Below are 26,876 nucleotides of genomic sequence, written 5' to 3' on the forward strand. Positions count from 1 at the left end.
TACCTTGTAGGCACACATGCTGCAGCCCTTTAAATGAAGGATAGACAGCGTGGTTGTAAATGGTCCCGTCAGTCGGCTTAGCTGGCATAGTCTGGTGCCAACACAGCTCGCGGAGAATAAACATTGTGAGCCATTGTCCGCACTCTCCCATTTATCCTGCTCAGTAGACTGCAGTGTGATTAATGCACCGTGCAGACATCCACCGGCCGGAGAGAAGTATGTCACATCTTGGATAGAGAAAGGAACTTATCCAAGAGTTTGGGCAGAGAAGAAATATGTACATAGAACAGTGCACAAAAACTCCAGAGGGGCCATATCAAATTTAGCTAAACAGAGTTTGCAGACAACGTAGGAAGAGCCCCGAGGAGGCAGCGGTCCATAACAAAAAACCCATCTTCCAGAGATGTATATGGAAGTGGTGGAAAATTTAAAGCTGAACTCCAGGAAACCAGCTAAATACATAAACACTACATTGCCAAAAGTATTGGGACGTCTGTCTTTACACGCACATAAACTTTTATGACATCCCAGTCTTAGTCCGTAGGGTTCAATATTGAGTTGGCTCCGCCCTTTGCCGCTATAACAGCTCCACCTCTTCTGGGAAGGCGTCCACAAGGTTCAGGAGTGTGTCTATGGGAATGTTGGACCATTCTACCGGAAGCGTAATTTTGCTCAGTCACTTTTGTGATCACACCGGCCAAAACATATAGCCAGGTCGATGTCTTCACTTTTCTGTACAGCAGATAGGCAATAGTGTCTGGTCACCAACCTCCCCCAGCTTAGAATTGGACAATGCAAGAGAAGCCGAGGAAGCTCTGCCCTCTCCTTTTATAAAGCATGTTCAAAGTGTTGACTGACAGCACCATGCAAAGCAGTACAGCCAGCATATTCAGGAGGTCATCAGCAATGGCACTCACTGTCTCTTTCATGACAGGTTTACTTTAAGAAGGTTGCTGGTCCCTGCAGAATGTCTCCCATAACACAAAATACTGGGGTGCTTTATGTAGGAAGCTACAACAGCACCTTGCATGGTCGCAGTGTAGCCCCACCACCCTACCTTCCCAACAGGTAGCGGATGGGATGGGTGGCCTTATAGTCCAATAAGAGTGCAAGGGAAGGGACAGGGCTCCCAGCCTATGGTACATTAGGACTGAGAGAGGGAGGGGCTGCTGAAGAAGCTTTTGATTCGTTCTTGTTTAACGGTCTGAACAAAATACACAAAGTAAAAAAAGTTTTTGTTTTTTACAAACCTTTATTGCAAACGCATTTCTCAAAACAGGATTATGTACATATTATACAATAAAAAGGATTTTGCATGAAGACTTTTTTAGACATGATAGCTCCCTAGAATGAACTTATAACCAAAAGATACCAACAGTATAAAAAAGAAATAATGATGCAGACAAAGTATTTACAGAGGAAATTCTGTGCCCGCCATCCAGGATCACTGCCAATCATTTGCACTTTCTCACATAGCTGCAAAACAACGGCACACAATGCAGTACACTGGACTTCAACACTTAGACATGTTCACGTCTTTTGAGGTGTTTGTTTATCTTCATCTTCCCGGAGCCGTATATGGAGAAGTCGTATTCCGAGGTGACATAGGGAACGTCGCCAGGCTGTTCATGGAAAATAAGGGAGAGAGAGAAGAGACATTCTTAGATATGGAAGATAAACTGGCCCCCCAGCACTAGAGGGAACTAGAGTAACAGGTCCCGTCTACAGACATCCTGTATAAAAGATGAGCAAAGGCGACTACTACAGGGAAATCGGATGAAATACCTGTGTGAGAAGCTTCAGGCTGAAGTGGGTATTCTCCCAATTCCTGAGCTGCAAATTAATTTGCCTTCTGATATCACCTGCAGCTTCCCTACCCTGGAACCAGCCTGTAGGTGGAATGTCAGGATGGAGAGTTTCTATCTGAGGCTTCTCTCATTGCTAAAGGAAACAAAGCTGCTTTATACTGACTTTACTTGCCTCCAGTTTTCTAGAATCAAGCTTTATCAAGAGTATCACCACACAAAGGTAATTAAATACCTGCATTTATAACACTAGCGCATATTGAAAACCGCAAGGATATTCATTATGTACATTCACCAGACCATCACCCGGGCCCCTGTGCAGTTCATTAGGCATTGTACCCTCCACAACAGACATTGCTTGACAAGCTGCACAGGATCCTAGGTTAATGGTCTGCTGTATGTACATAATAAACTAGACAATGGACACATACACACACACACACACCATCAGGCTAGTTGGGTTGGATGTAATTTGACTTAACCAGCATGTGTTTGGATTGTGGGTAGAAACTGGAGCACCCAGAGGGGACAGACACAGAATATAAAACTGCTCAGATTGTGTCCTTGGGGCAAACTGAACCCAGAACCCCGGTGTTTAAAGATTAGAGTGCCAATAGTAGCCCAGCAGTGTTTAAAAGTGACACTAAACTCAGTAGTTAAATCCTAAAAAATAATTCAAGTACCTGAACTATTAACAACAATGTATCTTATTTGTGTATCACTCGGCTGTAGATCCTCCAATCATCTCTGAATTGGTGCTGACACTGTCCTTCCTTCTGGAGGGGGGCTACTTTTGTTCCCCATGGTCCCTGTGTGTGTTGTAAAGTAGTTACCGCTCCAAACGCACTCCTGTGATGGACTACAATCTCATGTTTAGTTTACTCATTTGTATTGAGATTGTAGTCCATCCCGGGGGGGAAGCTTGGTGCCGTGACTATATTACAACACACACAGGAACCATGAGGAACAAAAGTAGCCCCCCCTCCAGAAGGAAGGACAGTGTCAGCACCAATTCAGAGATGATTGGAGGATCTACAGCCGAGTGATACACAAATAAGACACATTGTTGTTAATAGTTTAGGGACTTGAATTCATTTATACTATCTAACTCCTTATTGAAGTGTCATTTTAAGCCAAGCATAAACTTCTTGAACGTCAGTTGATCCCTGCTGAAAATTTGCCAAAATTCAGCTTTGTCGACCTCACCTGGCTCAACAAAATTGACTTCAGATGATTTTTGTTGAAAGCCCAGGGTGAAAAATTGGATTTCAGTCACTGTCCAACAATCATTTGCAGTCACTGTTCGGGTATGCAGCTGATGAATACAATAGCGGATAGGGGAGATTTCTTCACCCATGCATTATAATGCGTATGGGGGATCTGATTGATTTCTCTAGCTCAGGGGACAGAGATATCTAGAGGAGTATTGCCAGCTTAAGAGTCATTTCTCTGCAGTGAAGAATAGTCACAGTAATGGGCAGACGTTGTTAGGAATTGTGGAACTTATCTGTGAAAAAAAAACAACGGCAAACAGCTCTCATTCTTACAGTGGGGAGACTTTTGTTTCTATAGCAACACCACCCTTCCTTCAGACACATAAATAGGGCTCACTAATCATTCTGTGCCATGGTATTATGTGCCATGTAATAATTTAACAATAAGATACAATACCTGGCGCTTGAATACGCTGTGTGGTATAGATATGTTTCCTATCAGGAGGCAATTGACCGATCGCAGAGTCTCTGGAGGGATGGGTGTAAGGATGTGGTAAACCTTCTTCGTTACATTAACTCCCCGAATAATACCTGAGGAAACAGGAAGAACTCCTCAATTTACAATTGTATGTTAAAGTGTAAAATACCTTCCCTCATTCCCCCCAAAAAGTAGCATGCAATTAATATTTTTTTCAATCAAATCATTCAGTTTTTAAGAAATAACTTAAGACCCAATGAAGTCATTATGGAGTTTGTCTCCTGGTCTTTGCTCCAAATTGGTGGGAGAGGCCGGCAGGCTTCTGTAAACGTCACAGCACTATGCCTCAGATTTGCTTTCAAGAGTATTATATGAAAGACATCCCCGGGATCCCTTTAGATGTGCCTGCTTCTTTCTGATGGCCACAGGGAGACATCCCCGGGATCCCTTTCGATGTGCCCGCTGCTTTCTGATGGCCACAGGGAGACATCCCCGGGATCCCTTTAGATATGCCCGCTTCTTTCTGTTGAACAGCAAAAAGTTTCCCAACACACTCACCAGTCAGCATGCAAAAAAAAAAAAACCTGTCTAACCGCTAAGGTTAAAAAAAGAGGTTTTAGATACATGTCTTCTGCAGAATATGTGAAAGCCGCACAGCCGCGTCAAGGCTCCTCTGTGTAGTGCGGTCCTAACCCTAACCTATGAGAGTCTCCATCTTGGAGCACATGGAGCAACAGATAATATTGGGTGCAGGTTTGTCAGGAGGAAGCCCAACCTCCTTAAAAGGCACAGAGACGCACAAGGGACCCCGCACATCACAACGGCAGCTGAGACCCCCAGTGTGCCACTGCACCAAATCAGTCAAGCAAAACGAACGGCAAACGCACTCATCAACTAATAACCAGCTTTCAAGCAAGGTGCACATGAAAAGGGCTTTATACAGTACCACAGCAAAATGTTTCCCTGCACTCACCAGCCAGCATGCAAAACTGACAAACCTTCACCCAATTTTATCTTTTGCTACATGTGCTCCAAGATGGAGACTCTCATAGGTTAGAGTTAGGACCGCACTATATAGGAGGTACCTTGACGAGGCAGTGCGGCTTTCACATATTCTACAGAAGATGTGAATCTAAAACTTGTTTTTAACCTTAGCGGTTAGATAGGTTTGTTTTTTTGCATGCTGGCCACAAGATGCTGCAGACCTTAGATGTTCAATCTGCTGATCGGTTACTTGAGCAATACAGCTCCAAAGGGATGCCAGGGATGTGTTTTCTCATATAATGATCCAGAACAAAGCTAACAGCTGTGAGTGGCAGGCAACTACAGTACACATCAGGAGGTGAGGGCATTGATTGTAGTTAGAAGTTGTTCAGAGAGGAAATGGAGGCAGGCTCAAGATAGCTGCCGCAGCTTCATATGGTTATAGTATGGAGATGCACGTTTGTAGAAAAAAAAAAGAAAAGGTAAGGCCATCCATAAGCTGTATTGTGTCCACATCACCATGTACGATGCAGGATGAGCAGTCAGACACTGTACGTGATTAAGCGCTGTCCACATTTCAGAGATGGAGAGTGGAACGAAACCAAACATTATATTCTGCTTGGTAGAGACTAAATTAGCCTGGAATTTTCACACAGAATCATTTAATGGACACCTTTTAACCCAGGTGAGTGAATGTACACAGGTTAGCCATAGTTTTGAATGGTGCTTGTTCAAATCTGTACGAAACACTGAGCAATTGTTTCGATGCAGTGACATGGTATTATAGGGCCTATTGAGGACAATGGAAGAGCTTGAAAACCCCCGATTGTTGATAATGCATGTAAAATGTGCACAGAAAGGTGCGATTCCAGGCTAAAGAATTAAAGCAACGGTTAGGCAACTCTTGCCCTCCAGCTGTTGTGGAACTACAAGTCCCGTGAGGTACTGCAAGAGTGACAGTTACAGGTATGACTCTCAGAGGCTCGTTGGGATTTGTAGCTAAAGCACAGCTGGAGGGCTGGAGTTGCTCACCTCTGGATTAAGGGATGACTGCACTGATAAGCCATGTTACAAAAAAAAATTATAAACAGTAAGACAAGCGACGAGCCGCTCATGCTGAGATTTTAATGCCCTCTCTTCTGGAAAAATTCAATAAGGAGCTTGATTGGCCAACAAGCAGTTTTATACCCTTGTATGATCAGCCCCATATATTATTTTTTCTCTGTCCCAACTCACCAAACCCTAGGCAGTCACAGATTGGCGTCTGTGTTAGGATCACCGAGTCGGTTTCCTGGCTGCTGATATCATCCAGAATGTGGCAAAGGCCGACCCAGTTAGCGTTGGCCGTGTACATGATGTGAGACGGAGCGACGGCTGAATGAATGACACGAAGTGCTACGGCATTAAAAGGCACCTGGGAGACACAAGAACACGGTCTACGTTATACGGGTTCATTCACTCGCTGTGCCGTACAATCACAACTAGATTTCATATACGGTTTTTGAACTCCCATTGCTAGCGATGTGTATGTCTGCAAAGAGCAATCAGCGGTAACGGATATGAATGACAGAACAAGCCACCCAGGGACTGCACAGCTTTCGATAAACCATGTGCACAGACAAAGCGTATCTAAACCTTCAATGCTATAGACTAATAATCAAATGTTTATGATCCTTGAATGCATAGGACAACCGCAGTCTACATCTCCCTGTTCATAATTTGAATTGCATCAACATATTGACAAATTCAGCCTACGGAGTTAAACAAGAAGTAACCTGGCTACATTTGTATTTATACAAGTACAATGTTCTGCGGAAGGGTCTTGTATACCTCCACAGTGGTACCTGCCGTTTGTGCCGTTTACAGATTATACACACAGCATTAGGAAGGAGAATTAAAAACGAACAGTACATAAGCCCTTTCTAAAACATAAATGCCCTTTAAATAGCTTTTTATACATGCAAAGTGCCTGTAAACAAGCACTTCATCTGCAACCTAACTATGCAAATCCATCAGCACTCATTTCCTCCAGGCTTCCAATGTCAACAATCATTTACAGCGCCTCTAAGCTCTGCATATTCCTCATGTTAAATCTCAGCTATTTACACCTCATTTGTTAACACAGTGCCCCCCCCCCCTTCTCTAAGGGGCAGTAGAGGATCCCAACAGAATACTTATTTCATTAAAGGAGAATTATGAGGTGAGTGATTTTCACTCAGCCTCATAGTTGGAGCCGACCTGTGACAATGAGACTGTCACAGGTCGGCTCAGTAGTTTGGGAAGTGACCGAACACATACCGGCGCTCGCTCACTTCTCGATCCTGTGCCGGGAGAGATTTGTGACAGGGGAGGGACTGGATTCCCCCCTTGCCTGTCCGATCCTCCAGCGCTGACTGGCGGAACGGCGCGGGTACAGCCTCTAGATAGGCAGAGCCAGCTGTCACTCACGCAGCTGGGCGGATCCAGACATAATTGTCAAAATCCATTCCGGCTGCAGCGTCTCAGTATACCGCGAGCTGTAGCTCGCGGTATACTGAGTTTTGGGTGATGGGAGGACGCTAGTTTGTGTCCTCCTGTTACCTTTAGGAGAACTATGGGGAAAAGCACTGACCATAGTCCCGGCATTGTTCTACTTCTGCCACAATTGTGAGAGGAAAAAAAAAAAGAGAGCAAGTGAGTAAAAGAGGTAGAGGAGAGCGCGAGAGAGGTGAGGGAGAGCGCGAGGGTTAGGGTTGGTGAAGGAGTACGGAAGAGAGCGAGAGCAGAAGACAGCGAATGGAAGAGAGGAGCCAAGAATGGGATGGCGTATGGAGAGAAAGAACAAGGAAACAGAAGCAGCTCCAGGATCCAGAGCACATCATCCGTCGAAGTATATTAAAATGAATCAGGAGGTCTGTACTTATCTTTGTATAAATAACAGAATAGTCTGAAACCTGATAATTTTATAACAGTTTCCCTTCAACTAAAATGGCAAAGCACGGAGATAACTTGTTGCTGGGAAACTCATAGCACAAGAAAAAAAAATATTTATATGCAAGGAGTCCCCCACATGTGATGGACGTACTGCATGAGAAGCTATAGAAAACAATTTTGAGATGCAACTTTATTAGTAGGCATGATAGGTAAAAGGAAGTCAACCTCTGCAAAGTGTAATGCGACAGGCGATCCATATACTGACCTCGTATGGTACTAAGCTGTTCAGGGGAATGATCTGTTCCAGTTCTAATTGCTGTAACTTACTCATGTAGCCCAACATGGCAAGATCACGCAGAATCCAGGCATGACAACGCCTAAAAGGGAAAAAAAAATAAAGCTGAGAAAAAGCTTGTTCATTTTTATAGAGGACTTATATAGAGCCAACAGTTTGCAAAGCGCTGAATTTAAAATACACTTCATTTGTGTATTGTAAATTAAGGACAGCATTTCATTTTTTCCCCTTTCGATTCACCTGAAAAAGAATCAGCCAACTAATCGACAATGAAAATAATTGTTAGCTGCAGCCCTCCTCACCTCTGACTAGTACACTGTGGGGGTTCAGAACCCAAGGCAATCCATAAAATAGAGAGGACACTTCTGTTCCAAATGTTAACAATGCTAACACTATTGCTGGCCTGTCATCAGTGAAGGGAGTACATTCCCCGTCTGGGAACACACTCACCCCACTAAAGACTACCTAGCAATAGACAAGTCTATGTGACTGCTGGAAAAGGTTTTTATTTTTTATTATGGAGAATGTAATGGGAGGAACTGGAACACACAAAGGTGGTCAGGAGCTCCCAAAACTCCCAGGTGGACAGGAGCAGAGTCGGGAATTATTACAGGGAGATCTCATTGGGAGTATCCAGACGTATGCTCAGCCTATCCAGGTGGCTGCTTTCACTTACACTTTAGCCAGGACTGAAATGGCCTTGGTACACCATCTACAGTTCTATAAAGGCTTCTAGAAGGACCGTCATACCTTAAATCACTACCTTTAAGTTGCCAATTTCACAAACCAAACGCTTACAAAAAATGACTTACACAGTCTCGGTCCCTCCTGCTCCGCTAAAACTGCTCTCTGCTTGAAGAAGCTCGTGTCCTACTGACGCTTTAAAACAAACGTCATTTGCAGAGTCTCCTTCTTCATCGGAGGAGTCCAACTCATTGTTTCTGTACTTGGCGCCAGAACAGGGCTTCGTCATAGATCCGGGGGTGTTCCGAACATACTCATGGGTGAGTGGCTGCATGCGGTCAGCTCCCTCTGCAACCATCTGCACGACGTGGCTTGGGGACAGCAGGTGGATCAGGTCTAGCAGAAGTAGCCATCCAGACCCTGAAAGGGAAACAAAAAGCCACAACAAAGCTGTAAACAAATAATAAAAGGCAACTCCAACCAGACGCGGGATGTCTCTGTTTTAAGAAATGTGCCAAGGCTTCTCCAGAACGCTCCACATTTCCATGATCAGAATATGGTTCAACCTTGACTATCAGTGAATATACACATCACAAAAGCACAGGCATTTGAACATCTACATACTAAATATGGCAGTCACAAGACCTCTGACCTGTGTATTATAAACTCAGCAGAAGCCAAATACATGTGACAAAGAAACTTTTAAAAGGGTAAGTTCACTTTAAAACCAACATATCCTTTTTGCCCCCTTCCCCCGACCTAACCCATCCGCCCAAGTAAATATCTAGGCTCTCTTACACCTGACCTATTTTACATCCCTCTCCCAACCCTGTCCTATACCATGCATACCACCACCAGTGGTTCAGAGCTTTTTCTGGCTGCAGGCTTCTAGATGTAGATGCATCAGCAGTGCATATGCTCACTTAAAGAAAAATCTGGGTTCAGGCAGAAGTACTAGTTGACTGGCTCTGCCAGTTGTTTGGCAGCAATGACTAGTCGCCATGTCAATGGGGACCACTGTTCTAGAGCGAGATGATGCTGGACGTGTTCCAGTCAGTAAATGAGACAGGCTCTTTTAGACTTGCTGCAGCTTCGAAGCTCCTAGTGTATTGTGAAGTCAGAGTAAGCAATTTCAGCCCAGGAGAGAAGCTGGTACAACTGTGCAAGACTAGGGAAGGCCGGAGTTCTACTTCAATCTTACTGGAAGCGAGGCTCAAACTGGACCTTCAGAAAAATGCTGTAAACCCTTCAGATCTCAACTCATACAATTCCTCCCCCACTTAATTCACATGTTGTTAGAAAATGACTATAGTTATTAAGGGCAGTAAAATAACAAGCTGACCTTTAACCCATCCCATGGTGTTGATAATGAGCGGCTGCTCCCTCTTGTAACAAGTGATGACATATTTCACAGATTCGAAGTAGCGCTCCATCTCCTGTTCACAGGACACGTCTCCAAAGTAAACCATTTTCTGCACATCTCTCTGATGAGTGAAAGGAGGACCTACAAGAAATGAATTCAACAGAAGGTTTTGAAAAGCCACTCAGCCATTAAAATGTATGTAAATTCTAAATTCAAAAGTGGGGAGGGGTCGGCTTTCTTTTGTCCCTCACGAAGCAAACGGTAATGACTGTCATGTATGCACCATCTGTACAACTGAGTAAATAACCTGATGATCCAGCCGGTCCCCTTCAGCGATATCACCTTCCAGGTTTATTCTGACCACACTGAAGCAGCTCCATCCTAGTTTCACAAGCCTGCGTCTTATTTTACTGGTGGTTTGTCGAGGGACGAATGAGATATATAATAAGTTTCCTTGGGGTCATTGCAAATTAATCTAAAGTCTAAGGCCAGGCACAAAAATGTTCATTTAAATATATTCCTCAACAGCCACAAAAGGATATATAAATCAACTCTGTGTGCATCAAACGGATTTGTACACCTAGTTATCACCTTGAAAAAAAGGCAGCAGTGACATCATCACTGTGCTGCACATCAACTGCAGAGCGCAGAGCTGTAAGAGGAGCCCAGCAGGCTCCACCCTCTACAGGAAACTAGAGGAGGGGGCGGAGATGAGACCATCATCTTTCACAAGAAGAAAGCAGCAGTGACCAGTCTTCATTACAGGAAGATCCTGCACAGAGGTAACGCTTCACTCTGGATTACTGCAGAAAGCACACATGCCTCTTATACTTGTTAACCCAGAGTTCAGCTTTAGGATGGACAGTGCCAAGTGGAGATCTCCAAGATCAGATTACCGAATTAGGAGTGTAAGAGCCAAGCACTACAATAATATTGCTCGGATAGATAAATAAAGCTTCACAAACTGGCCTCGGTAGAAAATTCTACTCCGGCTCCAGTCAGTGATGGTCACATGTAAAGGCCTAGGTCTTTGTCTACATCAGGGGTCTCAAACTCAATTCCCTCGAGGGCCACTCAACAACATTTTTCTCCCCCATGGGGGCCGCTCGCCAAATTTCAAACTTTAAAGGAGAACTATGATGTGAGTGATTTTCTCTCAGCCTCATAGTTCGAGCCGACATGTCACACGTCGACTCAATAGATCGAGAAGTGAGCGAACGCATACCATAACTCCCTCACTTATCTACCCTGTCCCTGCAGGGATCCCTCCTCCAGCGCTGACTGGAGGAACGAACGGGGGAGGGTACAGCTAGCTCTTCCCCTAGATAGGTAGAGCCAGCTGTCACTCACGCAGCTGGGGAGATCTCAACAGTAATGTTGTGATCCGTCCCGGCAGCGGCGGTCTCAGTATACCACGAGCTGTAGCTCCCGGTATTCTGAGCTTTGGGTCACGGGAGGACGCTAGTTTATGTCCTCCCGTGACCCTGAGGAGAACTATGGGGAACAGCACTTACCCCATAGTTCTCCTTTAAAATAAAATGTAACTATATGCGATATGGTACTACGGACCCCAATACACACAATAAGGCCCCATTCATAACTGTAGGTTTAGGTGCAATTAGGGATTCCTGCGTCAGAAACTTGCATTTTCGTGCAGCAGGAATCCCTAATCTGATGTTTACACCCGGCCGCTGTCACCCATTCAAGTTAATGATCAGGTGACAGCAGTTGCATGTAAATGCCGGCACACCGCATGTAATGATATGTAATAATATCACATATCATTACATGCGGTGTGCCGGCATTTACATGCAACTGCTGTCACCTGATCATTAACTTGAATAGGTGACAGGTGCCGCTCTTAAACGTCAGATATGGGATTTCTGATGCAGGAAATGCATGTTCCTGATGCAGGAATCAGGAATCCATAATTGCACCTAAAGATACAGGTGTGAATGGAGCCTAATACACTTATGCTCTTTCTACACCCCCCCCACATAGAAAAAACTAAAACCTACACAAAATAATACACCCCCCATACACATGAAAAAATACCCCCACACACATTGCAGGGAGGAGGCTGTGAGCGGCGCCACGCTCACCGTTTATCTAGTGGCGATTAGTAATGTCTGCTGCAGACACTACTAATCTAATCAATCCTTTCGGCCTGCGTTTAGCGAAGACGCCGGCCAAAGGATCCGAGTGTCGGCACAGAAGCAGCTATGCGGTCTGCATCCGACAGAGATGCAGACCGTGTAGCTGCTCCCGCAAGTCTGGTACGCGGTCGCCACATAGTACCGGCTCACGGGCCGGTATTTTGAGACCACTGGTATACATTATCTATGCTAAAGGAGAAGACCAGCCAATCTGAACCCCAACAGACATCACATGGCTACATTCCCAGTCCTTCTGAGGTGACCGCACTAAAAGCATCCTAGAGCTGCAGTTTCTCCACAAGAGTAAAGTATTTCACCTTTTCTGTTACGTATCCAAGACCCTTAATGCAACCTTATGGTAAATATACGTCCGTTTGAACTTAGTCTAATGGAACAAAGCCCACCTATAAGACACTTACCAAGAACAGGCTTGGTGATGTTCAGCAGTGATATACAGCCAGGAGGAGTAAACTCTGACTGTCCCAAGTCACACTCCAGGTAGCCAACAGATGGAATGCTGTGAAAAAGAAGAAACTTTGCTGTCTCTAAATGCTTTCATAGGAATCATATTTAATGACTGATCTATGATCTATCTGTAAATAAAAAATGCAGTTATCTGTGAACCCTGATGGTCAAAGTGGACTGCTGGCTTCTAATCCCTTGAAGATTCCTGTATTAAGAACCAACTTCCAGAGTTCCTGGATTTGCCCCTTTCTCCCAAACCCTAGTGTTACCAGTCTGAAGATTCTTACTCTACATGCAATGGGGATTACAGGAAGCTGATGCAGCGACACACTTCGGGTACTTATGTTAAAGTGACAATAAACTCAGGAATTAAAGGAGAACTATGGGGTTAGAGCTTTTCCTGTGACAGTTTCATTGTCACAGGTCGGCTAGAACTATGAGGATGAGTGAAAAGCACTCACCTCATAATTCTACTTTAAACCTTACAAATACATTAATGTACCTGAACTATTAACAAAAATGTATCTTATTTGTGTATCACTCGGCTGTAGATCCTCAAATCATCTCTGAATTGGTGCCGACACCGTCCTTCCTTCTGGAGGGGGGCTACTTTTGTTCCCCATGGTCCCTGTGTGTTGTAAAGAAGGCACCGCAACAAGTTAGCTCCCAAAATGGACAACAAACATTAGTAAACTAAACATGAGATTGTAGTCCTTCATGGGAGCGAGCTTGGAGCTGTGACTACTATACAACACACACAAGGACCATGGGGACTATAAGTAGCCCCCCTCCAGAAGGAAGGATAGTGTCAGCACCAATTCAGAGATGATTTGAGGATCTACAGCCGAGTGATACACAAAAAAGATACATTGTTGTGATTAAGGTACCTGAATGCAGTTTTAAGATTTAACAACGGAGTTTAGTGTCACTAACTGTATAAAAGAACAAATTAGGATTTTTAGTAACTAGACTTTTGTTTGTCAACCCCCAGTAACTAACCACTTTAAGACCAAAAGTAATACTGACCATCAGAGCACACAGAGAACATGTGAACATTTTTATGACACAGGGCAGCATAAAGAAAACACGAAAGTAGCAACTTACTGATTTAATAACTGGTTGATGAGGTAGCGATTGAATGTCGATTTTCCAACATTTTGTGGGCCACATACAAGAATGACTGGACAGCCATGGTGCTCCTCTGCAAAAAAATAAAAAAAAGCACGATTAGCATAAATGTAAGGAAGCACGGCTACAAAATAAATTTTGGTTTACAAACAAACAAGGAAATAACACAAAATCTAGAAGCCCCAACTCAATATATTTCGGTGATAAGCTCACAGAAAACTCTTCTGCTTGCTTGGTCTGACAGAATGAACATAAGATGTGAGAATTTTTTGAAGCTTGCCAACTCAATATATACACAGGGGTGTGGAATTCGTATCGCCCGACGCCCGGGACATGTAGTTTTCCGGCCGCCGGGCAAGTTGTTTGGTCACTATTTTAGCCCTGCTACGGACAAGTAGCAGGGCTGGGTTTTTTTTCTTAAACGAGCGCCGAGAGCAGCGCTGCGAGCAGGGGGCGTGGAGCCATGACGTGGCTGGGGCGTGGAGCCGTGACGAAGCCAGACAGTGGAGCTGTGACAGGCTCTGTCACCTCCCTCAGAAGGTGACCGCGGTCACCTGACAGCACTGACCAATGAGAAGTGCTTCTTAGCACTACTAAATACAATTTTGGTTAAAATTATGTTTTTGTATCAGGACAAGTAGATTCGGCCCCCGCTTTAGTCCTTGGACAAGTAGTTTTTTCTAAAATTTCCACACCCCTGATACACAATAAATGTTGTCACCTGAAGCTTATTCTGCTTATGATTTGCCCTTCCTGGTTCCTTTCTTCATCCTCAACATGCGCATACATTTTTATATAAAGATAAAATAAAACCTTTCTTTTCTCTTTACATACTTTGTTATCTATGTTAAGCTATGCAATGCAGGCAGATCATGGCTGGTGCGAGGGGCCGGCAGGGTGCTGTACATGGCTTCTTAAACCACCACAGCACCCTGCCCTCAGTAATCCTCTCAAGAGCCCTCAGCCCTGATGTAAGCAGTGGGCTGGCTCCTGGGCGGAGTTATGCAAATATCAAAATAAGCCGATGGGTGGACGACAGTTGGAAGAAGGAGGGGGGGATTTCCTCTGCAGACTGCATTTGCAAGCAGAGTAGGAAATGCCCACTTGTGATGCTGAACCTTGACAATTAAATGAACAAACCTAATGAATAAAATGGGTGAGCAAGAGAAAGTGAATCAGGCTGGGGAAGAAAAAACTAGCTGATGCTGCAAGTCCCCCATCTAGAGCATGAGACAGGCTCTATCTGTGTTGTAACTTCTAATGCACATTATGAGAAGCTCACAGTATGCAGTGAAATCAGAGCAAGCCACTACAGTCCAGGAGGAGCCGGTACAACTGTGCAAGACTGAAGGAGAGGCCGGAGTTCAGCTGAAATACTTTCCCTCTTCCTGTAATGGTACTAAAGGCAGCCGCAAACTTACCAATGCAAGCGTCAACTAACGTCTGTGCTGCAGACACAGTTTTCTCTAGCAAGACAATCCCCGAGTCAGGATCACGATTCTCAATTCCAACAGACTGTAGGACTGTGTCATCCAACATGGAGGAATACTTTTCACTCTGTAGAAACACAAGATTAGATTGTTAGCATGCATCACCTTTGTGGCAAGTCTCGGTGACGGAGCACCACCCGCATCCTTCCTGCCATGTAAAAGGAAAAGAAAGGAAATACGCATACATTTCCCGCCGGGCTTTGTCTTGAAACATGGCCGCTTCACTGCTCTCCAACCGTTACATGTAGAGCTGCAGCTAACGATTATTTTCAAAATCGATTAGTTAGCCGATTATTAAGTTCGATTAATCGGTTAATCGGATAAATATGTAACTGGTCAGATGGGTCCTGAGTCCACATACCAGTCAACGTTGGGAGAGAGCACGGCATCCTAAAAGGAACAGGCATACCTGCGGTGGCTGGAGAGCACTGAACTGGTGGTGTTTGAACACAGAGGACACTAAGAAAAGTATAGAGCCTGTTTTTTTTGAGTTCCGCGTTATTTTGTAAGGGGCGGGGTCATTTTAAAGCCTAAAAAATAAATACAATAAAACACCACTGATGCAGGCATGTGTTCATTAAAATCATCAAGTGGCATTCAGAAAATGCACTTAAAGTACCTGAACTGGGTATCAGCCTTCTGTAACACTCTGTACAGCTGAGCCAATCAGTTGTGCTGCAGTGCCAACAAGCAACATGCTGATAGGAGGAGAAAGCACAGTGACAGAGCAATGAGATGATCAGTCTGTTGCTTCTCTTTCACTGTCAAATCTGGGGCTGGGTGCAGGGTAGAGCCAGGTATATCTCAGCAATAAATAGGCAGAAATACAAATCCTTTGGCAGGTAAAACAGCTCTCATATGTGTTTCACTTGTATTTAGCGGTTTAACTAGTAATCGGCTTTAAGCGCTAGTTCACAGCATATTTTTTGACCGCACCGGAATGCAGGCAATTGCACCGTGCAGCGTGGCTGCGGTGCCACTGACTTCAATGCACTGCCATGCCCCCTCAAACGCAATGAACCGGCCAGGATTCAATCCAGTGTGTTAAAGCACCGAATCAGGCCGGAAGGCACTGGGGCTGGTGCAAACTAGTCCTAACACCTACTTCATATTTGGTACGCTTACATTCACATAGCATTATCTAAATATTTAAAAACTGATGCTTAAATTTTCTGAAATCTGCAGTTTTCACATTCTATGTAATGTTAAAGGGGGGTTAAGGTTTACCATTATTAACCCCATCTGTACTGTGCTGTCAGATCTCATTGTCGTTCGTAAACTAGATTTGAACTGTCTGTCCAAAAAGCTGGCCATACACCTATAGATTATCTGCAGCTTTTCTATGGTGAGATGGAAAAAGTGCAACAGATTCCTCCATCTACGCTAAACTGTGTGGATGGAGGAATCTCCCACTGGGCCAAGCTTCAGTATCTTGCTAGTCGGCCCGGCTGGCTGTCAAAGCACCTGAACAATCTGATTGGATGCAGGCATTGTTCAGGTATTTTGAGAGCCAGCGGGGACGACTAGCAAAATACTGAAGCTTGGCCCAGCGGGAGATTTCTCCAGCCACACAGTTTAGCGTAGATGGAGGAATCTGTTGCACTTTTTCCATCTAACCATAGAAAATCCGCAGATAATCTATAGGTGTAAGGCCAGCTTAACAAAGGGTTTAAGATCGAAGATCTTTCAGGTGAGCTTGCAGTCTGCCCAAAGACTTCCTCCAAGAAATTAAGATATTTTGGGGGTATGTTGCGTGAATGGGAACACAACCATATGGTGGGGGTTTTCGCATATTGGACTGAATAGGGAGATATACACGAAGATTACAAAATGCCTCGTGTAGCAATTATATGTCCAAACAATTGTCTTCCTGCAAAATCAAATTTTTTTCTTTAAATAAAGGTATTTTGAGAGCCAGCGGGGACGACTAGCAAAATACTGAAGCTTGGCCCAGCGGGAGATTTCTCCAGCCACACAGTTTAGCGTAGATGGAGGAATCTGTTGCACTTTTTCCATCTAACCATAGAAAATCCGCAGATAATCTATAGGTGTAAGGCCAGCTTAACAAAGGGTTTAAGATCGAAGATCTTTCAGGTGAGCTTGCAGTCTGCCCAAAGACTTCCTCCAAGAAATTAAGATATTTTGGGGGTATGTTGCGTGAATGGGAACACAACCATATGGTGGGGGTTTTCGCATATTGGACTGAATAGGGAGATATACACGAAGATTACAAAATGCCTCGTGTAGCAATTATATGTCCAAACAATTGTCTTCCTGCAAAATCAAATTTTTTTCTTTAAATAGAAAATTCTTCAAATTATCCTACTGAATAAAATATTCTCCATTGTGGTTGCTTTACGCAGCACAGTCTCAGCACTATGCCAGCACCTGAGCTCTGTACACACACACACAAGATCATCTGCTCTCACGTACCAGTTTAGCAAAAAAGATGTTGGCGTACTCTGAATGAGTCATAATGTAGCTGGTGGTCGGGTCTTCTAGACGCTCCATCAGTAAAATAGAGCATGATGATTTAAAGCTTTTCATTATCGTACGTCTGCAATCTGGAGGGGAAAAAAAAAGAAGGAGGATGTTAAAAATACTACTAGGACACAACATTGCAACTGCATGAAAAATAAACACTGCAGATATCCCATGAATACTATTATCCCAGTTAGTCCTATTATTATACAGGATTTATATAGCGCCAATAGTTTGCACAGCGCTTTACAATGTAAGGAAGGCATTACAGTCACAATACAATTTAAGACAAGATGGTAAGGAGGGCCCCGTCCCTGAGGGCTTACAATCTAAAAAGGCTTGTGTCTCCTAGTATCTGAAGCCATGATTTGATAAGAGAAGCAGAGGGCGACAAATGTTTAACATATGGGGAGGCAGTACAACTACAATATAATACTATACAAAAGGATTACAGGGACCCTGCTCGTGAGAGCTTACAATCTAAAACATGGGTAGCCAAACTCCGGCCCTCCAGCTGTGGTGAAACTACAAATCCCATGAGGCATCTCTCTCCAGAAATCATGTCTGTGAATTGTGTATTGCTTTGAGTGTACGTGAATTTTAGATTTCTATTATTAATGTTCAGGTCCTTAACAAAGGATGTCAGTAGATCTTCACCTCCGCTCCACAACACCAGTATATCATCAATATACCTGAGCCACGTCTTTGCGTGGCTCAGGTATAGAGGATGATTGTATACTAGCTCCTGTTCCCATAGGCCCAGATGGAGAAATGCATAGGACGGGGCCCATGGGGCTCCCATCGAAGTGCCTCTAATCTGTTTCTAGAACATTCCCGAGAATTGAAAGTAGTTATTATCGAGGGCATACTCAAGTAGTTCTACAATGAATTCATTTTGAGTCGCCATAAATGGAAAATATACATCTAGGAAATGTTCTATGGCTTTTAGTCCCCACTCATGAGGGATCGATGTGTAAAGTGATTCCACATCAATCCCAACTAGAAGGGAACCCTCCTGTATTACCAGGTCGTTTATTTTGTTTAGTACATCTTTGGTGTCCCGGGTGTAGGAGGGTAACTGTAAGACCATTTCTTTTAGGAGGGAATCCAAGTATTTACCCATATTTTCCAGTGGTCCTCCTACAGCTGAGACTATAGGCCTTCCCGGGGGATTATTATAGTTCTTGTGAATCTTGGGTATAATGTAAAATGTTGGAATATTATAATCTTCTATTTTTAAGAAGTGAAATTCATTATGTGTAAGTAGACTTGCTTCCCTGGCATGTTTTATTTTGTTATTAAACTCGCTAGTCAATTTTTTGAAGGGGGATTCACTTACTTTAATGTATGTATTTTCGTCCTTTAATAATCTTTTAACCTCCTTATGTATATGTCCTCCGGGAGGAGCACTACATTTCCTCCCTTATCACTGCTTTTAATTATTATCCCTGGTGCTTCTCTAAGTTCTTTTAGGGCTTCCCTTTCTGTTTTTTTCAGGTTGTCTGTGCCTCTTATTGTTCAATCTATTTGTTTAATCTCTTTATGTATTAATTCTCTAAATAAGGCCAGGTATCTATTGCTCAAAAAATTGGTCATTGTTTTTGATCCTTTCTTTAGTCGGGTGGTCCTTTTTGTTGGTATTTCCCAGGGTTCTTGGGATATGATGTTTTCCTCCAGGAGGTCCTCTAGGTCTTTTAAAGCTTGTGCATCTAGTTCTGGTGTGTTGTTGTGTTCTTTTTTCTGTGATGTATCCCCGTGGGGTGGAGGTGTCTTTCTGAGTTGGTGTATGTATTTTAGGTAAACTTTCCTCAAGAATAGATTTAGGTCTTTGTATATGGTAAATTCGTCCATGCCATCCACTGGGGAAAAAGATAGGCCTCTTTTTAAAAGGCTTAAATGATGTTCATTTAATGGGAAGTCAGTCAGATTAATCACATTTTTAGTCTGTTCGTCCCCCAGTGGGTGGCATGGAGTCAGGTCCGACGGCTCCTCGTTCTCACACTGGCTCTGGTCTGAGATTGTATGTTTTGGCTGTTTATGTTTTCTCGTCTTTGGTCTTCTATTTTTCTTGGTTTTTTTTGTTTGTATGGGGGGACCTCCCCTTCCAATAAAAAACTCACTGACTTTGGGGGTTCGCTTTCACTTCCACTGGTGGAGATATCTCTAAAGCGTCTCTCTCCACTAGTGGAATATCTTGATCTAGATGTGTTCCTGCCCCTGTTTTGTATAGGTTTAAATGGGTCCCCTCTCTCCCAGTCTCCTATGTCTCTCTGGAATTTTGATTGTTTTATTTGTCTCAGATTTTTTGGGGCTTTCTCTACTTCCTTGCGTAATAGATCATTATGTTTCATGAAACTTTCTGCATCTTTTAATGGTTCTAACCCTTCGGAGCTCTCTTTTATTTGTACTTCAAGATCTCGCATTTGCAGCCTTTCTTCTTCTACAATTAGTTTAATTAGTGTTAGACCGTGTTCTATGCACTGTGTTTTCCATTTGGTCAAAAAGCGTTCATTTTGTAGGTGTTCCGCCGGTATGACTCTTTCCCTTAGACCTCTTGGGATAATTTTGGCTTGCAAGTAGGATTCAAGTGACATAACATCCCATTTCCTATTTAAATGTTTAAGTATTAATTTTTTATGTTCCTTGAATTTGTCTTTAATTTCACTCTCTATTTCTAATATTTGTGGATTTCCAAGTAAAGTCATATATTTGATTGAATGCCCATGCCAGAAATTCTACGTGGGCAAGACTAAAAGACAACTAAAAGTAAGAATAGGTGAACACCTAAATGATATTAAAAGAAGAGACGTAGACAGTCCCCTAGCCCAACACTTTTTGGAACATCATAAGGGGGTCTCGGAGATCTGGGATATCCCCCCAGCCCATACAGCCTATGCAAGTTGGTACATGGATGGGTTACCCTGTAAAGGGATAAAGACCGACATAATCCATACATCGGTCATTACTCCTTACGGTGAAATCTATATCAAGTGCCTATGAGGATCGATCCACATACAATTTATGATTGTCTGTATTTTATTCAGTTTTAATGGTGGTGAGTGAGCTAAGTGTGATGTTCTATATCTTCTTCAAATAAAATTAATTTTTGTATAATACACTCGCTTGTCCGGATCCCTACATTGACCACTACTAACTTGTTATCTTCTAACGAGTTAATCCCATTTTCTTTTGTATCAATTAACCCCTTCATGACTGAGGCCTTTTTTTCAATTTTTGCACCCATGTTATATTCCACATTTTAGGCCTGAAAATGACGTAAAACCCCCCAACATTATATATTTTCTGAATGCCAAGACCCTATAGAATAAAATGGTGGTAGTTGAAAATTTTTATGTTGCGCAATATTAGCGCAACTCCTTATTAAACCCCAAAATTTAGTGACAAATTTAATTAAATGCCCCAAAACACAACAAATTACCCATTTTTTAAATGAAATATAAAAGATGAGGTTACAACGAGTAAAACGATACCCAACATGCCCAGTTTACAGATTGCGTGCGACCGTGAAACGGCGAAAAACTGCAGTACCCCAAAAAGTCAATAAAAGACACTTTAAAAGCCCCCACAGGTCATCAATTTAGAGATACCCCAAAATACTGGCCCTAGAATTATTGCTCTCACTCCGGCGTGCGCGGCGATACCCAACATGTGTAGCGCGTTCGTCGTTTTCATGCGTAGGCGCACCCGACGCGTGTTTACGTGGCGACGCGCGTGCTCGCGGGGGCGGGGGACTTTTAAATTTTTTTTTATTATTATTAGATTTATTTTATTTCATTTTAATTTTAAAAACTGTTTTTTTTTTTTTTTTTACTTTACTTTGACTGCTATCACATGGGGGGGCTTGCAAGCCCCCCCATGTAATAGCAGATGGTGGTGACAGGTCCTCTTTAAGGTGATGCTGGGGGTCCAAAAGACCCTCAGTGTCACCTTTACACTGGAAATAAGCTATTGAAGTGCAGATCGCACTTCAATAGCTTATAGCTGGGCTGCAGGAGCCCAGAACTGACAGCCCAGGGACCGGAAGTGATGCAATCTGCATCGCTCCCGGTCCCATAGAACGGGGAGGGGATCGATGAACGGAAGTTCGTCGACCTCCTCCCCAGCTCCCCGCGGACACAAAGATCGCCGGTCCCGGGCCCGTAGGAGGGGCAACGGAGCCCGGGAAGCACGGCGGGGGTGTCCGGGGGGGGGGGCGGCCCCTTCTTCGGGACGCAGAAGCGATCTGGCGACAGGTAAGTCGCCAGGATCGCTTCTGTTGCAAAGCCGACAGTCGGCTCTACAAGTTTAAACAGAGTCCCGGCGGCAAAAGTCGCCGCGAGTCTGTTTAAACAGCCCCGATGCTGGCGACGTACACTGTACGTCGTCAGTCACGAAGGGGTTAACCTGGTTACGGATCGGAACACACAAGCAGTTATGCAAACTTCAATAGGGTGACTACAATTAGTCGGATCTCCAGGCAGGAACAAAAATCCCCTTTTTCACAAGAATCTTGCAATGACTCATGGGATTTGTAGTTCCACCACAGCTGGAGGGCCGGAGTTTGGCTACCCTTGATCTAAAAAGAAGGACAAGTGATACAGAAGGTAATAACTGTGAGGCATGAGCTGATTGAAGGAGTTGTTTTACAGTTTTTAAGAAGAGGTGGAAGAGGCGAGTTTTCAGGGATCGTCTAAAGGAAGTCAGATTAAGAGATAGCCAGACAGGATGTGGTAGGGAGTTCCAGAGGACGGGAGAGGCTCCGGAGAAGTTCTGAAGACAAGCATGGGAGGAGGTGATAAGGGAGCTAGACAGCAGGAGGTTTTGAGAGGAGCAGAAAGGACGCTTTTGGTGATACTTGGAGTGGAGGTTGGAGATATAGCTGGGAGCAGAGTTGTGGATGGCTTTGTATATTGTTGGTAGTCTTTATGCGCAGAGCTATTGGAAGCCAGTGGAGGGATTGGCAAAGAGGGGTGGAGAATACTAAGCGGTGGTGAGATGGATGAATTTGGCAGCAGCATTCATGAAAGACTTAAGGGACACTAAACTCAGGAGTAAAATCTTAAAAATACATTCAGGTACCTTAACTATGAACAATGTATCTTATTTGTGTATCACTCGGCTGTAGAGTCTGTGTGTGTGTTGTAAAGTACTCAAAGCTCCAAACTCACTCCCGTGATGGACTACAATCTGGATACAAATTAGTACAATAAACATGAGATTGTAGTCCATCCTGGGATCGAGCTTGGAGTGGTGTCTACTTTACAACACACACAGGGGCCATGGGGAACAAATCCCACCAATGCAAAATAATATGAAGCTACATACTCTGTCCTGATGTCTCCAGCGGAAGATCTCAGGTGGGCTGTGCAGGGTCTCACCAGGGGGTATACACTTTAATCACCAGGGGTCCTGGTCGGTTTCGCAGGCGCACCAATTCACAGGAAGGCTGTTGGGACCCTGCTGGTGACCTCTGCAGCCTTCCTGTGAATGGGGGCTCCTGTTTAAAGCACCGGTTTCAGTTCAAAAATTAAAAGAAGCGCTGGTATTGGCGCTCAGTATATGGGCATTATGACAAGAACATTAAAATGGTCAGTATTGGCACCGACATTGGTGCATCCCTACCTAAGGGTTTTTAAAATGTTATATCATCTTTATTTGATGAATAAAACATTCATTGCTGGTTGCTAAAGATATTACCTAGAGCAGTGGTTCTCAGTGGGTTCCCACAGTTGAGGGGGTCCCCACGTGCTTTGTGCTGCTCTAGGTAAGAGGCTCCTCAGCATCCTCCTAGCGTAACAGTGTCAGTTCTCCTAGATGGCACGGCAGCAGCAGAGGCCGGAGAGGATCAGAGAGAGGGGAGTAGGCAGGGGTGAGGGGAGTGCTTGATCACCACAGAGCTCGCAACTGGGCACCACGGAGGCTGCACTGGATGCCAACAGAGAGTTCCACTAGCCACCTGAGAGCCTGCATAGCCTCCTGAGAGCTCACACAGATACTAGTATTGGTGCATCCCTAAATTTTACAGTTGGGGTCACCACAACTTGGCAAATGTTACCAAGGGGTCCAGGGCCTGGAAAGGTTGAGAACCACTGACCTAGAGGGAGATATCCTCGTAGTACGGCTTTGGCCTCCGTGCGGATCTCTTTGAGAGTCTTGTCAGGCTTCTTCCGCTTCATCACTTCGATTGTCAGAGGCGCCTGCGTATTTGGGGAAAACAACTCGTAGGGTGTTTCGTTGGAGTTGATGGTTAAGCCCAAGACTTGAACGCTGCCATACAAGCACGTCACAATGCATTTCCCTGTGAACGTCAGCTTCTAGAAAACAAAACAAATGTAAGACGCAAAGCTTTATAGACTCGAGGGTCTCATTTACAGCATGTCCACTGAGCATGTCCGCAAGGTGCCGTTGTGACAGCACCATCCGTCATTTCAACATAGCACCTGCAATGGTCTATTGCTATATGGAATGGGCCGGATCCGCTGCATTATACACAGCACCAACTACCACACCAGCCGTACACAATAGTGATGCAATATATCCTGTATAACATAGACATACTGTACATTTAGGTCTGAGACTGGGGGAGCGGAGAGAGACGCTGGCACCTGTAGTCATGGCGGCAGAGGGCCACGCTGGCACCTGTAGTCATGGCGGCAGAGGGCCACGCTGGCACCTGTAACCGTTGTGGAGGACCATGCTGGGAGCTGTAGTCAGGGTGGCAGAGAGCCAGGACCTGTAGCCCGGGTAGCAGAGGGCCACGCTGGGACCTGCAGTCAGGGTGGCAGGGGGCCACGCTGGCACCTGTAGTCCAGGTGAGGGTAGTGTGTGCGGTTGTTGGGGAGGGCCATGCTTAAACTTATAGCGTGGTTGTTAAATGACAGAGTGGGGGGAAGGGCCATGCGTATGACAGACCTGCCCGGGGCCCAGCAGCAGAACACACTCTCCTTCCTCGGCCAGCAGTGCGGTCATGGCGGGATTCGGGGCTCTCTCCTGGGAGGTGCTAGGCCGGGCTTTGCTCGTTTCTGAGGCGGCTGCCATGTTACACTTCTCTTTCCAGACATGGCGAGACCGCAACGAGCCTCCCTTCCCAGGGCGAACCTTCAGGACGGCCTTGGAGCGGGCAGAAGGCGGCCGTGGCCTCATAGCTTGGCGTGTGTGTAGAATAGAGGCGCCACTCTGCGAATAATTCTCAGGGGCCAACAATTATTTTCCCTCGGTGCCCGATCTCTAGTAGGTCAATACGAGAAACATGCGTCTGTTTCCCAGGGTCAGGTACTGTTTGTCCCGCTTCCCCGTACGTCACCAGGCCCCGCCTTCTCATTGTCAGCGGCGGGACGCACAGAACGAGTAGATTTAGGTCATGTGATCAGAAGATATTGGCTCTATTAAAGCGGACCTGTCAGTAACGTTACAAACACATTCCTGATAGGTCACAATATACAGCAATTGTATCATTTCTCAATAAATATCCACCTTGTATCATTATAGTGAGCCTGCAGGTTAAAAAAAAGTGCAAACAGACCCAACCCAACCTTCAAAAGTTTAGTGCTTTACAGTCCTGCAGGCATCAAGTTCTTTTCTTTCAATGGCACTGCTGTCCAGCATTTCTGGATGTGTTGACTAGTGTTTCCCCTGTTGGATGCTCCCAGATAGCAAGCAATTGAGCTGCAAGTTTGAAAATGACTTGCTAAACTATTGCAGACTTGCCAAGCTTCACAATTTTGTTGCACAATTACAGCAAGTCTAGAGTTCCCCCGTACATCAAAGTTCCCAGAGCTCCCCCTTACATCAGAGTCCCCAGAGCTCACCCTTACATCAGAGTCCCCAGAGCTCCCCCTTACAACAGAGTCCCCAGAGCTCCCCCTTACAACAGAGTCCCCAGAGTTCCCCCTTACATCAGAGTCCACAGAGTTCCCCCTTACATCAGAATCCACAGAGTTCCCCCTTACATTAGAGTCCCTCCTTACATCAGAGTTCCCCCTTACATCCCAGTCCCCAGAGTCACTCTTTCATCAGAGTCCCCCCTTATATCAGAGTCCCCCTTATATCAGAGTCCTCCCTTACATCAAAGTCTGCAGACCACCCCCTTACATCAGAGTCCCCCCATATATCAGCGCCCCCGAGACCCCCTGATGTAAGTCTGGGAACTCTGATGTAGGGGGGACCCTGGGGACTGTAGAGTAAGGGGGGGCATTGATGTAAGGGGGGACTCAGTGCCCACAGTCCCCACTTTCCTCTACTCTACAGGCCCATTTACATTCGTGCGGTGCGTAATTGCACACGTGTTATGTCACGGCAGCCCTTTTAAAACCAACGGGTAAAATCAGACATGGCACAAAAACTGTTGCCGCAACCCACTTTGCTGCTTTGCCATGTGTTGCAGCACATTTTAATACACGTGTGTGGCTATAAGGCATCCGGGTGCTTTTCAAAATTTATTGTTCCACGATGTGTCGATGCGTGTAGCATGTTTGCCGCACGTTTGCATCTATTTAAAACCCCATTTACACTTGTGCGGCGCATTATGTCAAACCTTAACATGCGTAACCTAAAGGCAGTCCATTGAAATCAATAAGCTTCTGATGCATTAAAGCTAGAGGTGCACCGAAATGAAAATTTCAAAACGAAACCGAAATGTTAAAAAATGTCAGGCCGAAAACCCCATTTTTATTTTATTTGAACGTTTTCAATTTAAAAAAAAATATTTTATTATTATTAATTTTTTTATAAGGGGGGTCTAAACAGACCCCTAATATTTCCCTTTTAAAATATAAAAAAAGATTGGAGGACACAAAGTCCTCAATCTCTTTTTCTGCAGCCCCTGTTATAAATGAACAGGAATCCTCTAAACTGAGTGTTCCTGTTCATTCATAACATAAGGACAGAGTATGTTTACTATAACCACAATTATGAATGAACAGGAGGTGATGGCGATCACTTCCCATTCATTCATAATTGAGGATATAGTAAACATACTTTGTCCTCAATTATTTACAAACACTCAGCGATCACTGAGCACTGACTACTTGTACCCGTTCTCCATTCAGACAGCTGTCACAGGAGGCTGAGCGAGCGGAACAGGGAGGAGAGACGCAGGCCGCTCACAGCGCTCTCAGCCCGCAGCGCTCAGCCGCCTGTGACAGTTTCTCTCCTCCCCGCTGGGACACCCAGTGAGGAGGAGAGAAACAATGGAGGCACCGCTGTATCGGCCAGAAAATGGTACTTTCAGCATTATGCCAAAAAGTGCAATTTTCGGCCGATATGTTTCGGTGGCCGATATGATTCGGCGGCCGATATTCCTAATTAAAGCATCCCAATTTTTTTTTGGGGGGGGCTGCAATTCTCTATGGTTACACAACTAGCACATTGCAGTGCTATTCAAAAGCAATGGCACCAAAACGCGTCAACACATGTAACATG

General features: G+C 44.6%; 1 protein-coding gene across 1 annotated transcript; it reads right to left on the reverse strand.

Annotated features, from left to right (window-relative positions):
• Positions 1-1,520: 1,520 nt before the first annotated feature.
• Positions 1,521-24,664, reverse strand: NOL9 (nucleolar protein 9). The gene is made up of 12 exons (XM_018576972.1): positions 24,369-24,664; positions 23,551-23,770; positions 17,409-17,539; positions 14,907-15,042; positions 13,462-13,558; positions 12,312-12,409; positions 9,716-9,877; positions 8,502-8,793; positions 7,660-7,771; positions 5,718-5,895; positions 3,477-3,610; positions 1,521-1,622 (listed from the first exon to the last, which is right to left on the reverse strand). Exons 1-12 carry the CDS (start codon positions 24,597-24,599, stop codon positions 1,521-1,523), a joined length of 1,893 nt encoding a protein of 630 aa, XP_018432474.1. The 5' UTR covers positions 24,600-24,664.
• Between the last annotated feature and the right edge of the window lie 2,212 nt (positions 24,665-26,876).

This window comes from Nanorana parkeri, unplaced genomic scaffold (assembly GCF_000935625.1).
Source record: "Nanorana parkeri isolate BGI_ZX_2015 unplaced genomic scaffold, ASM93562v1 scaffold5, whole genome shotgun sequence".
Classification (NCBI taxonomy): domain Eukaryota; kingdom Metazoa; phylum Chordata; class Amphibia; order Anura; family Dicroglossidae; genus Nanorana; species Nanorana parkeri.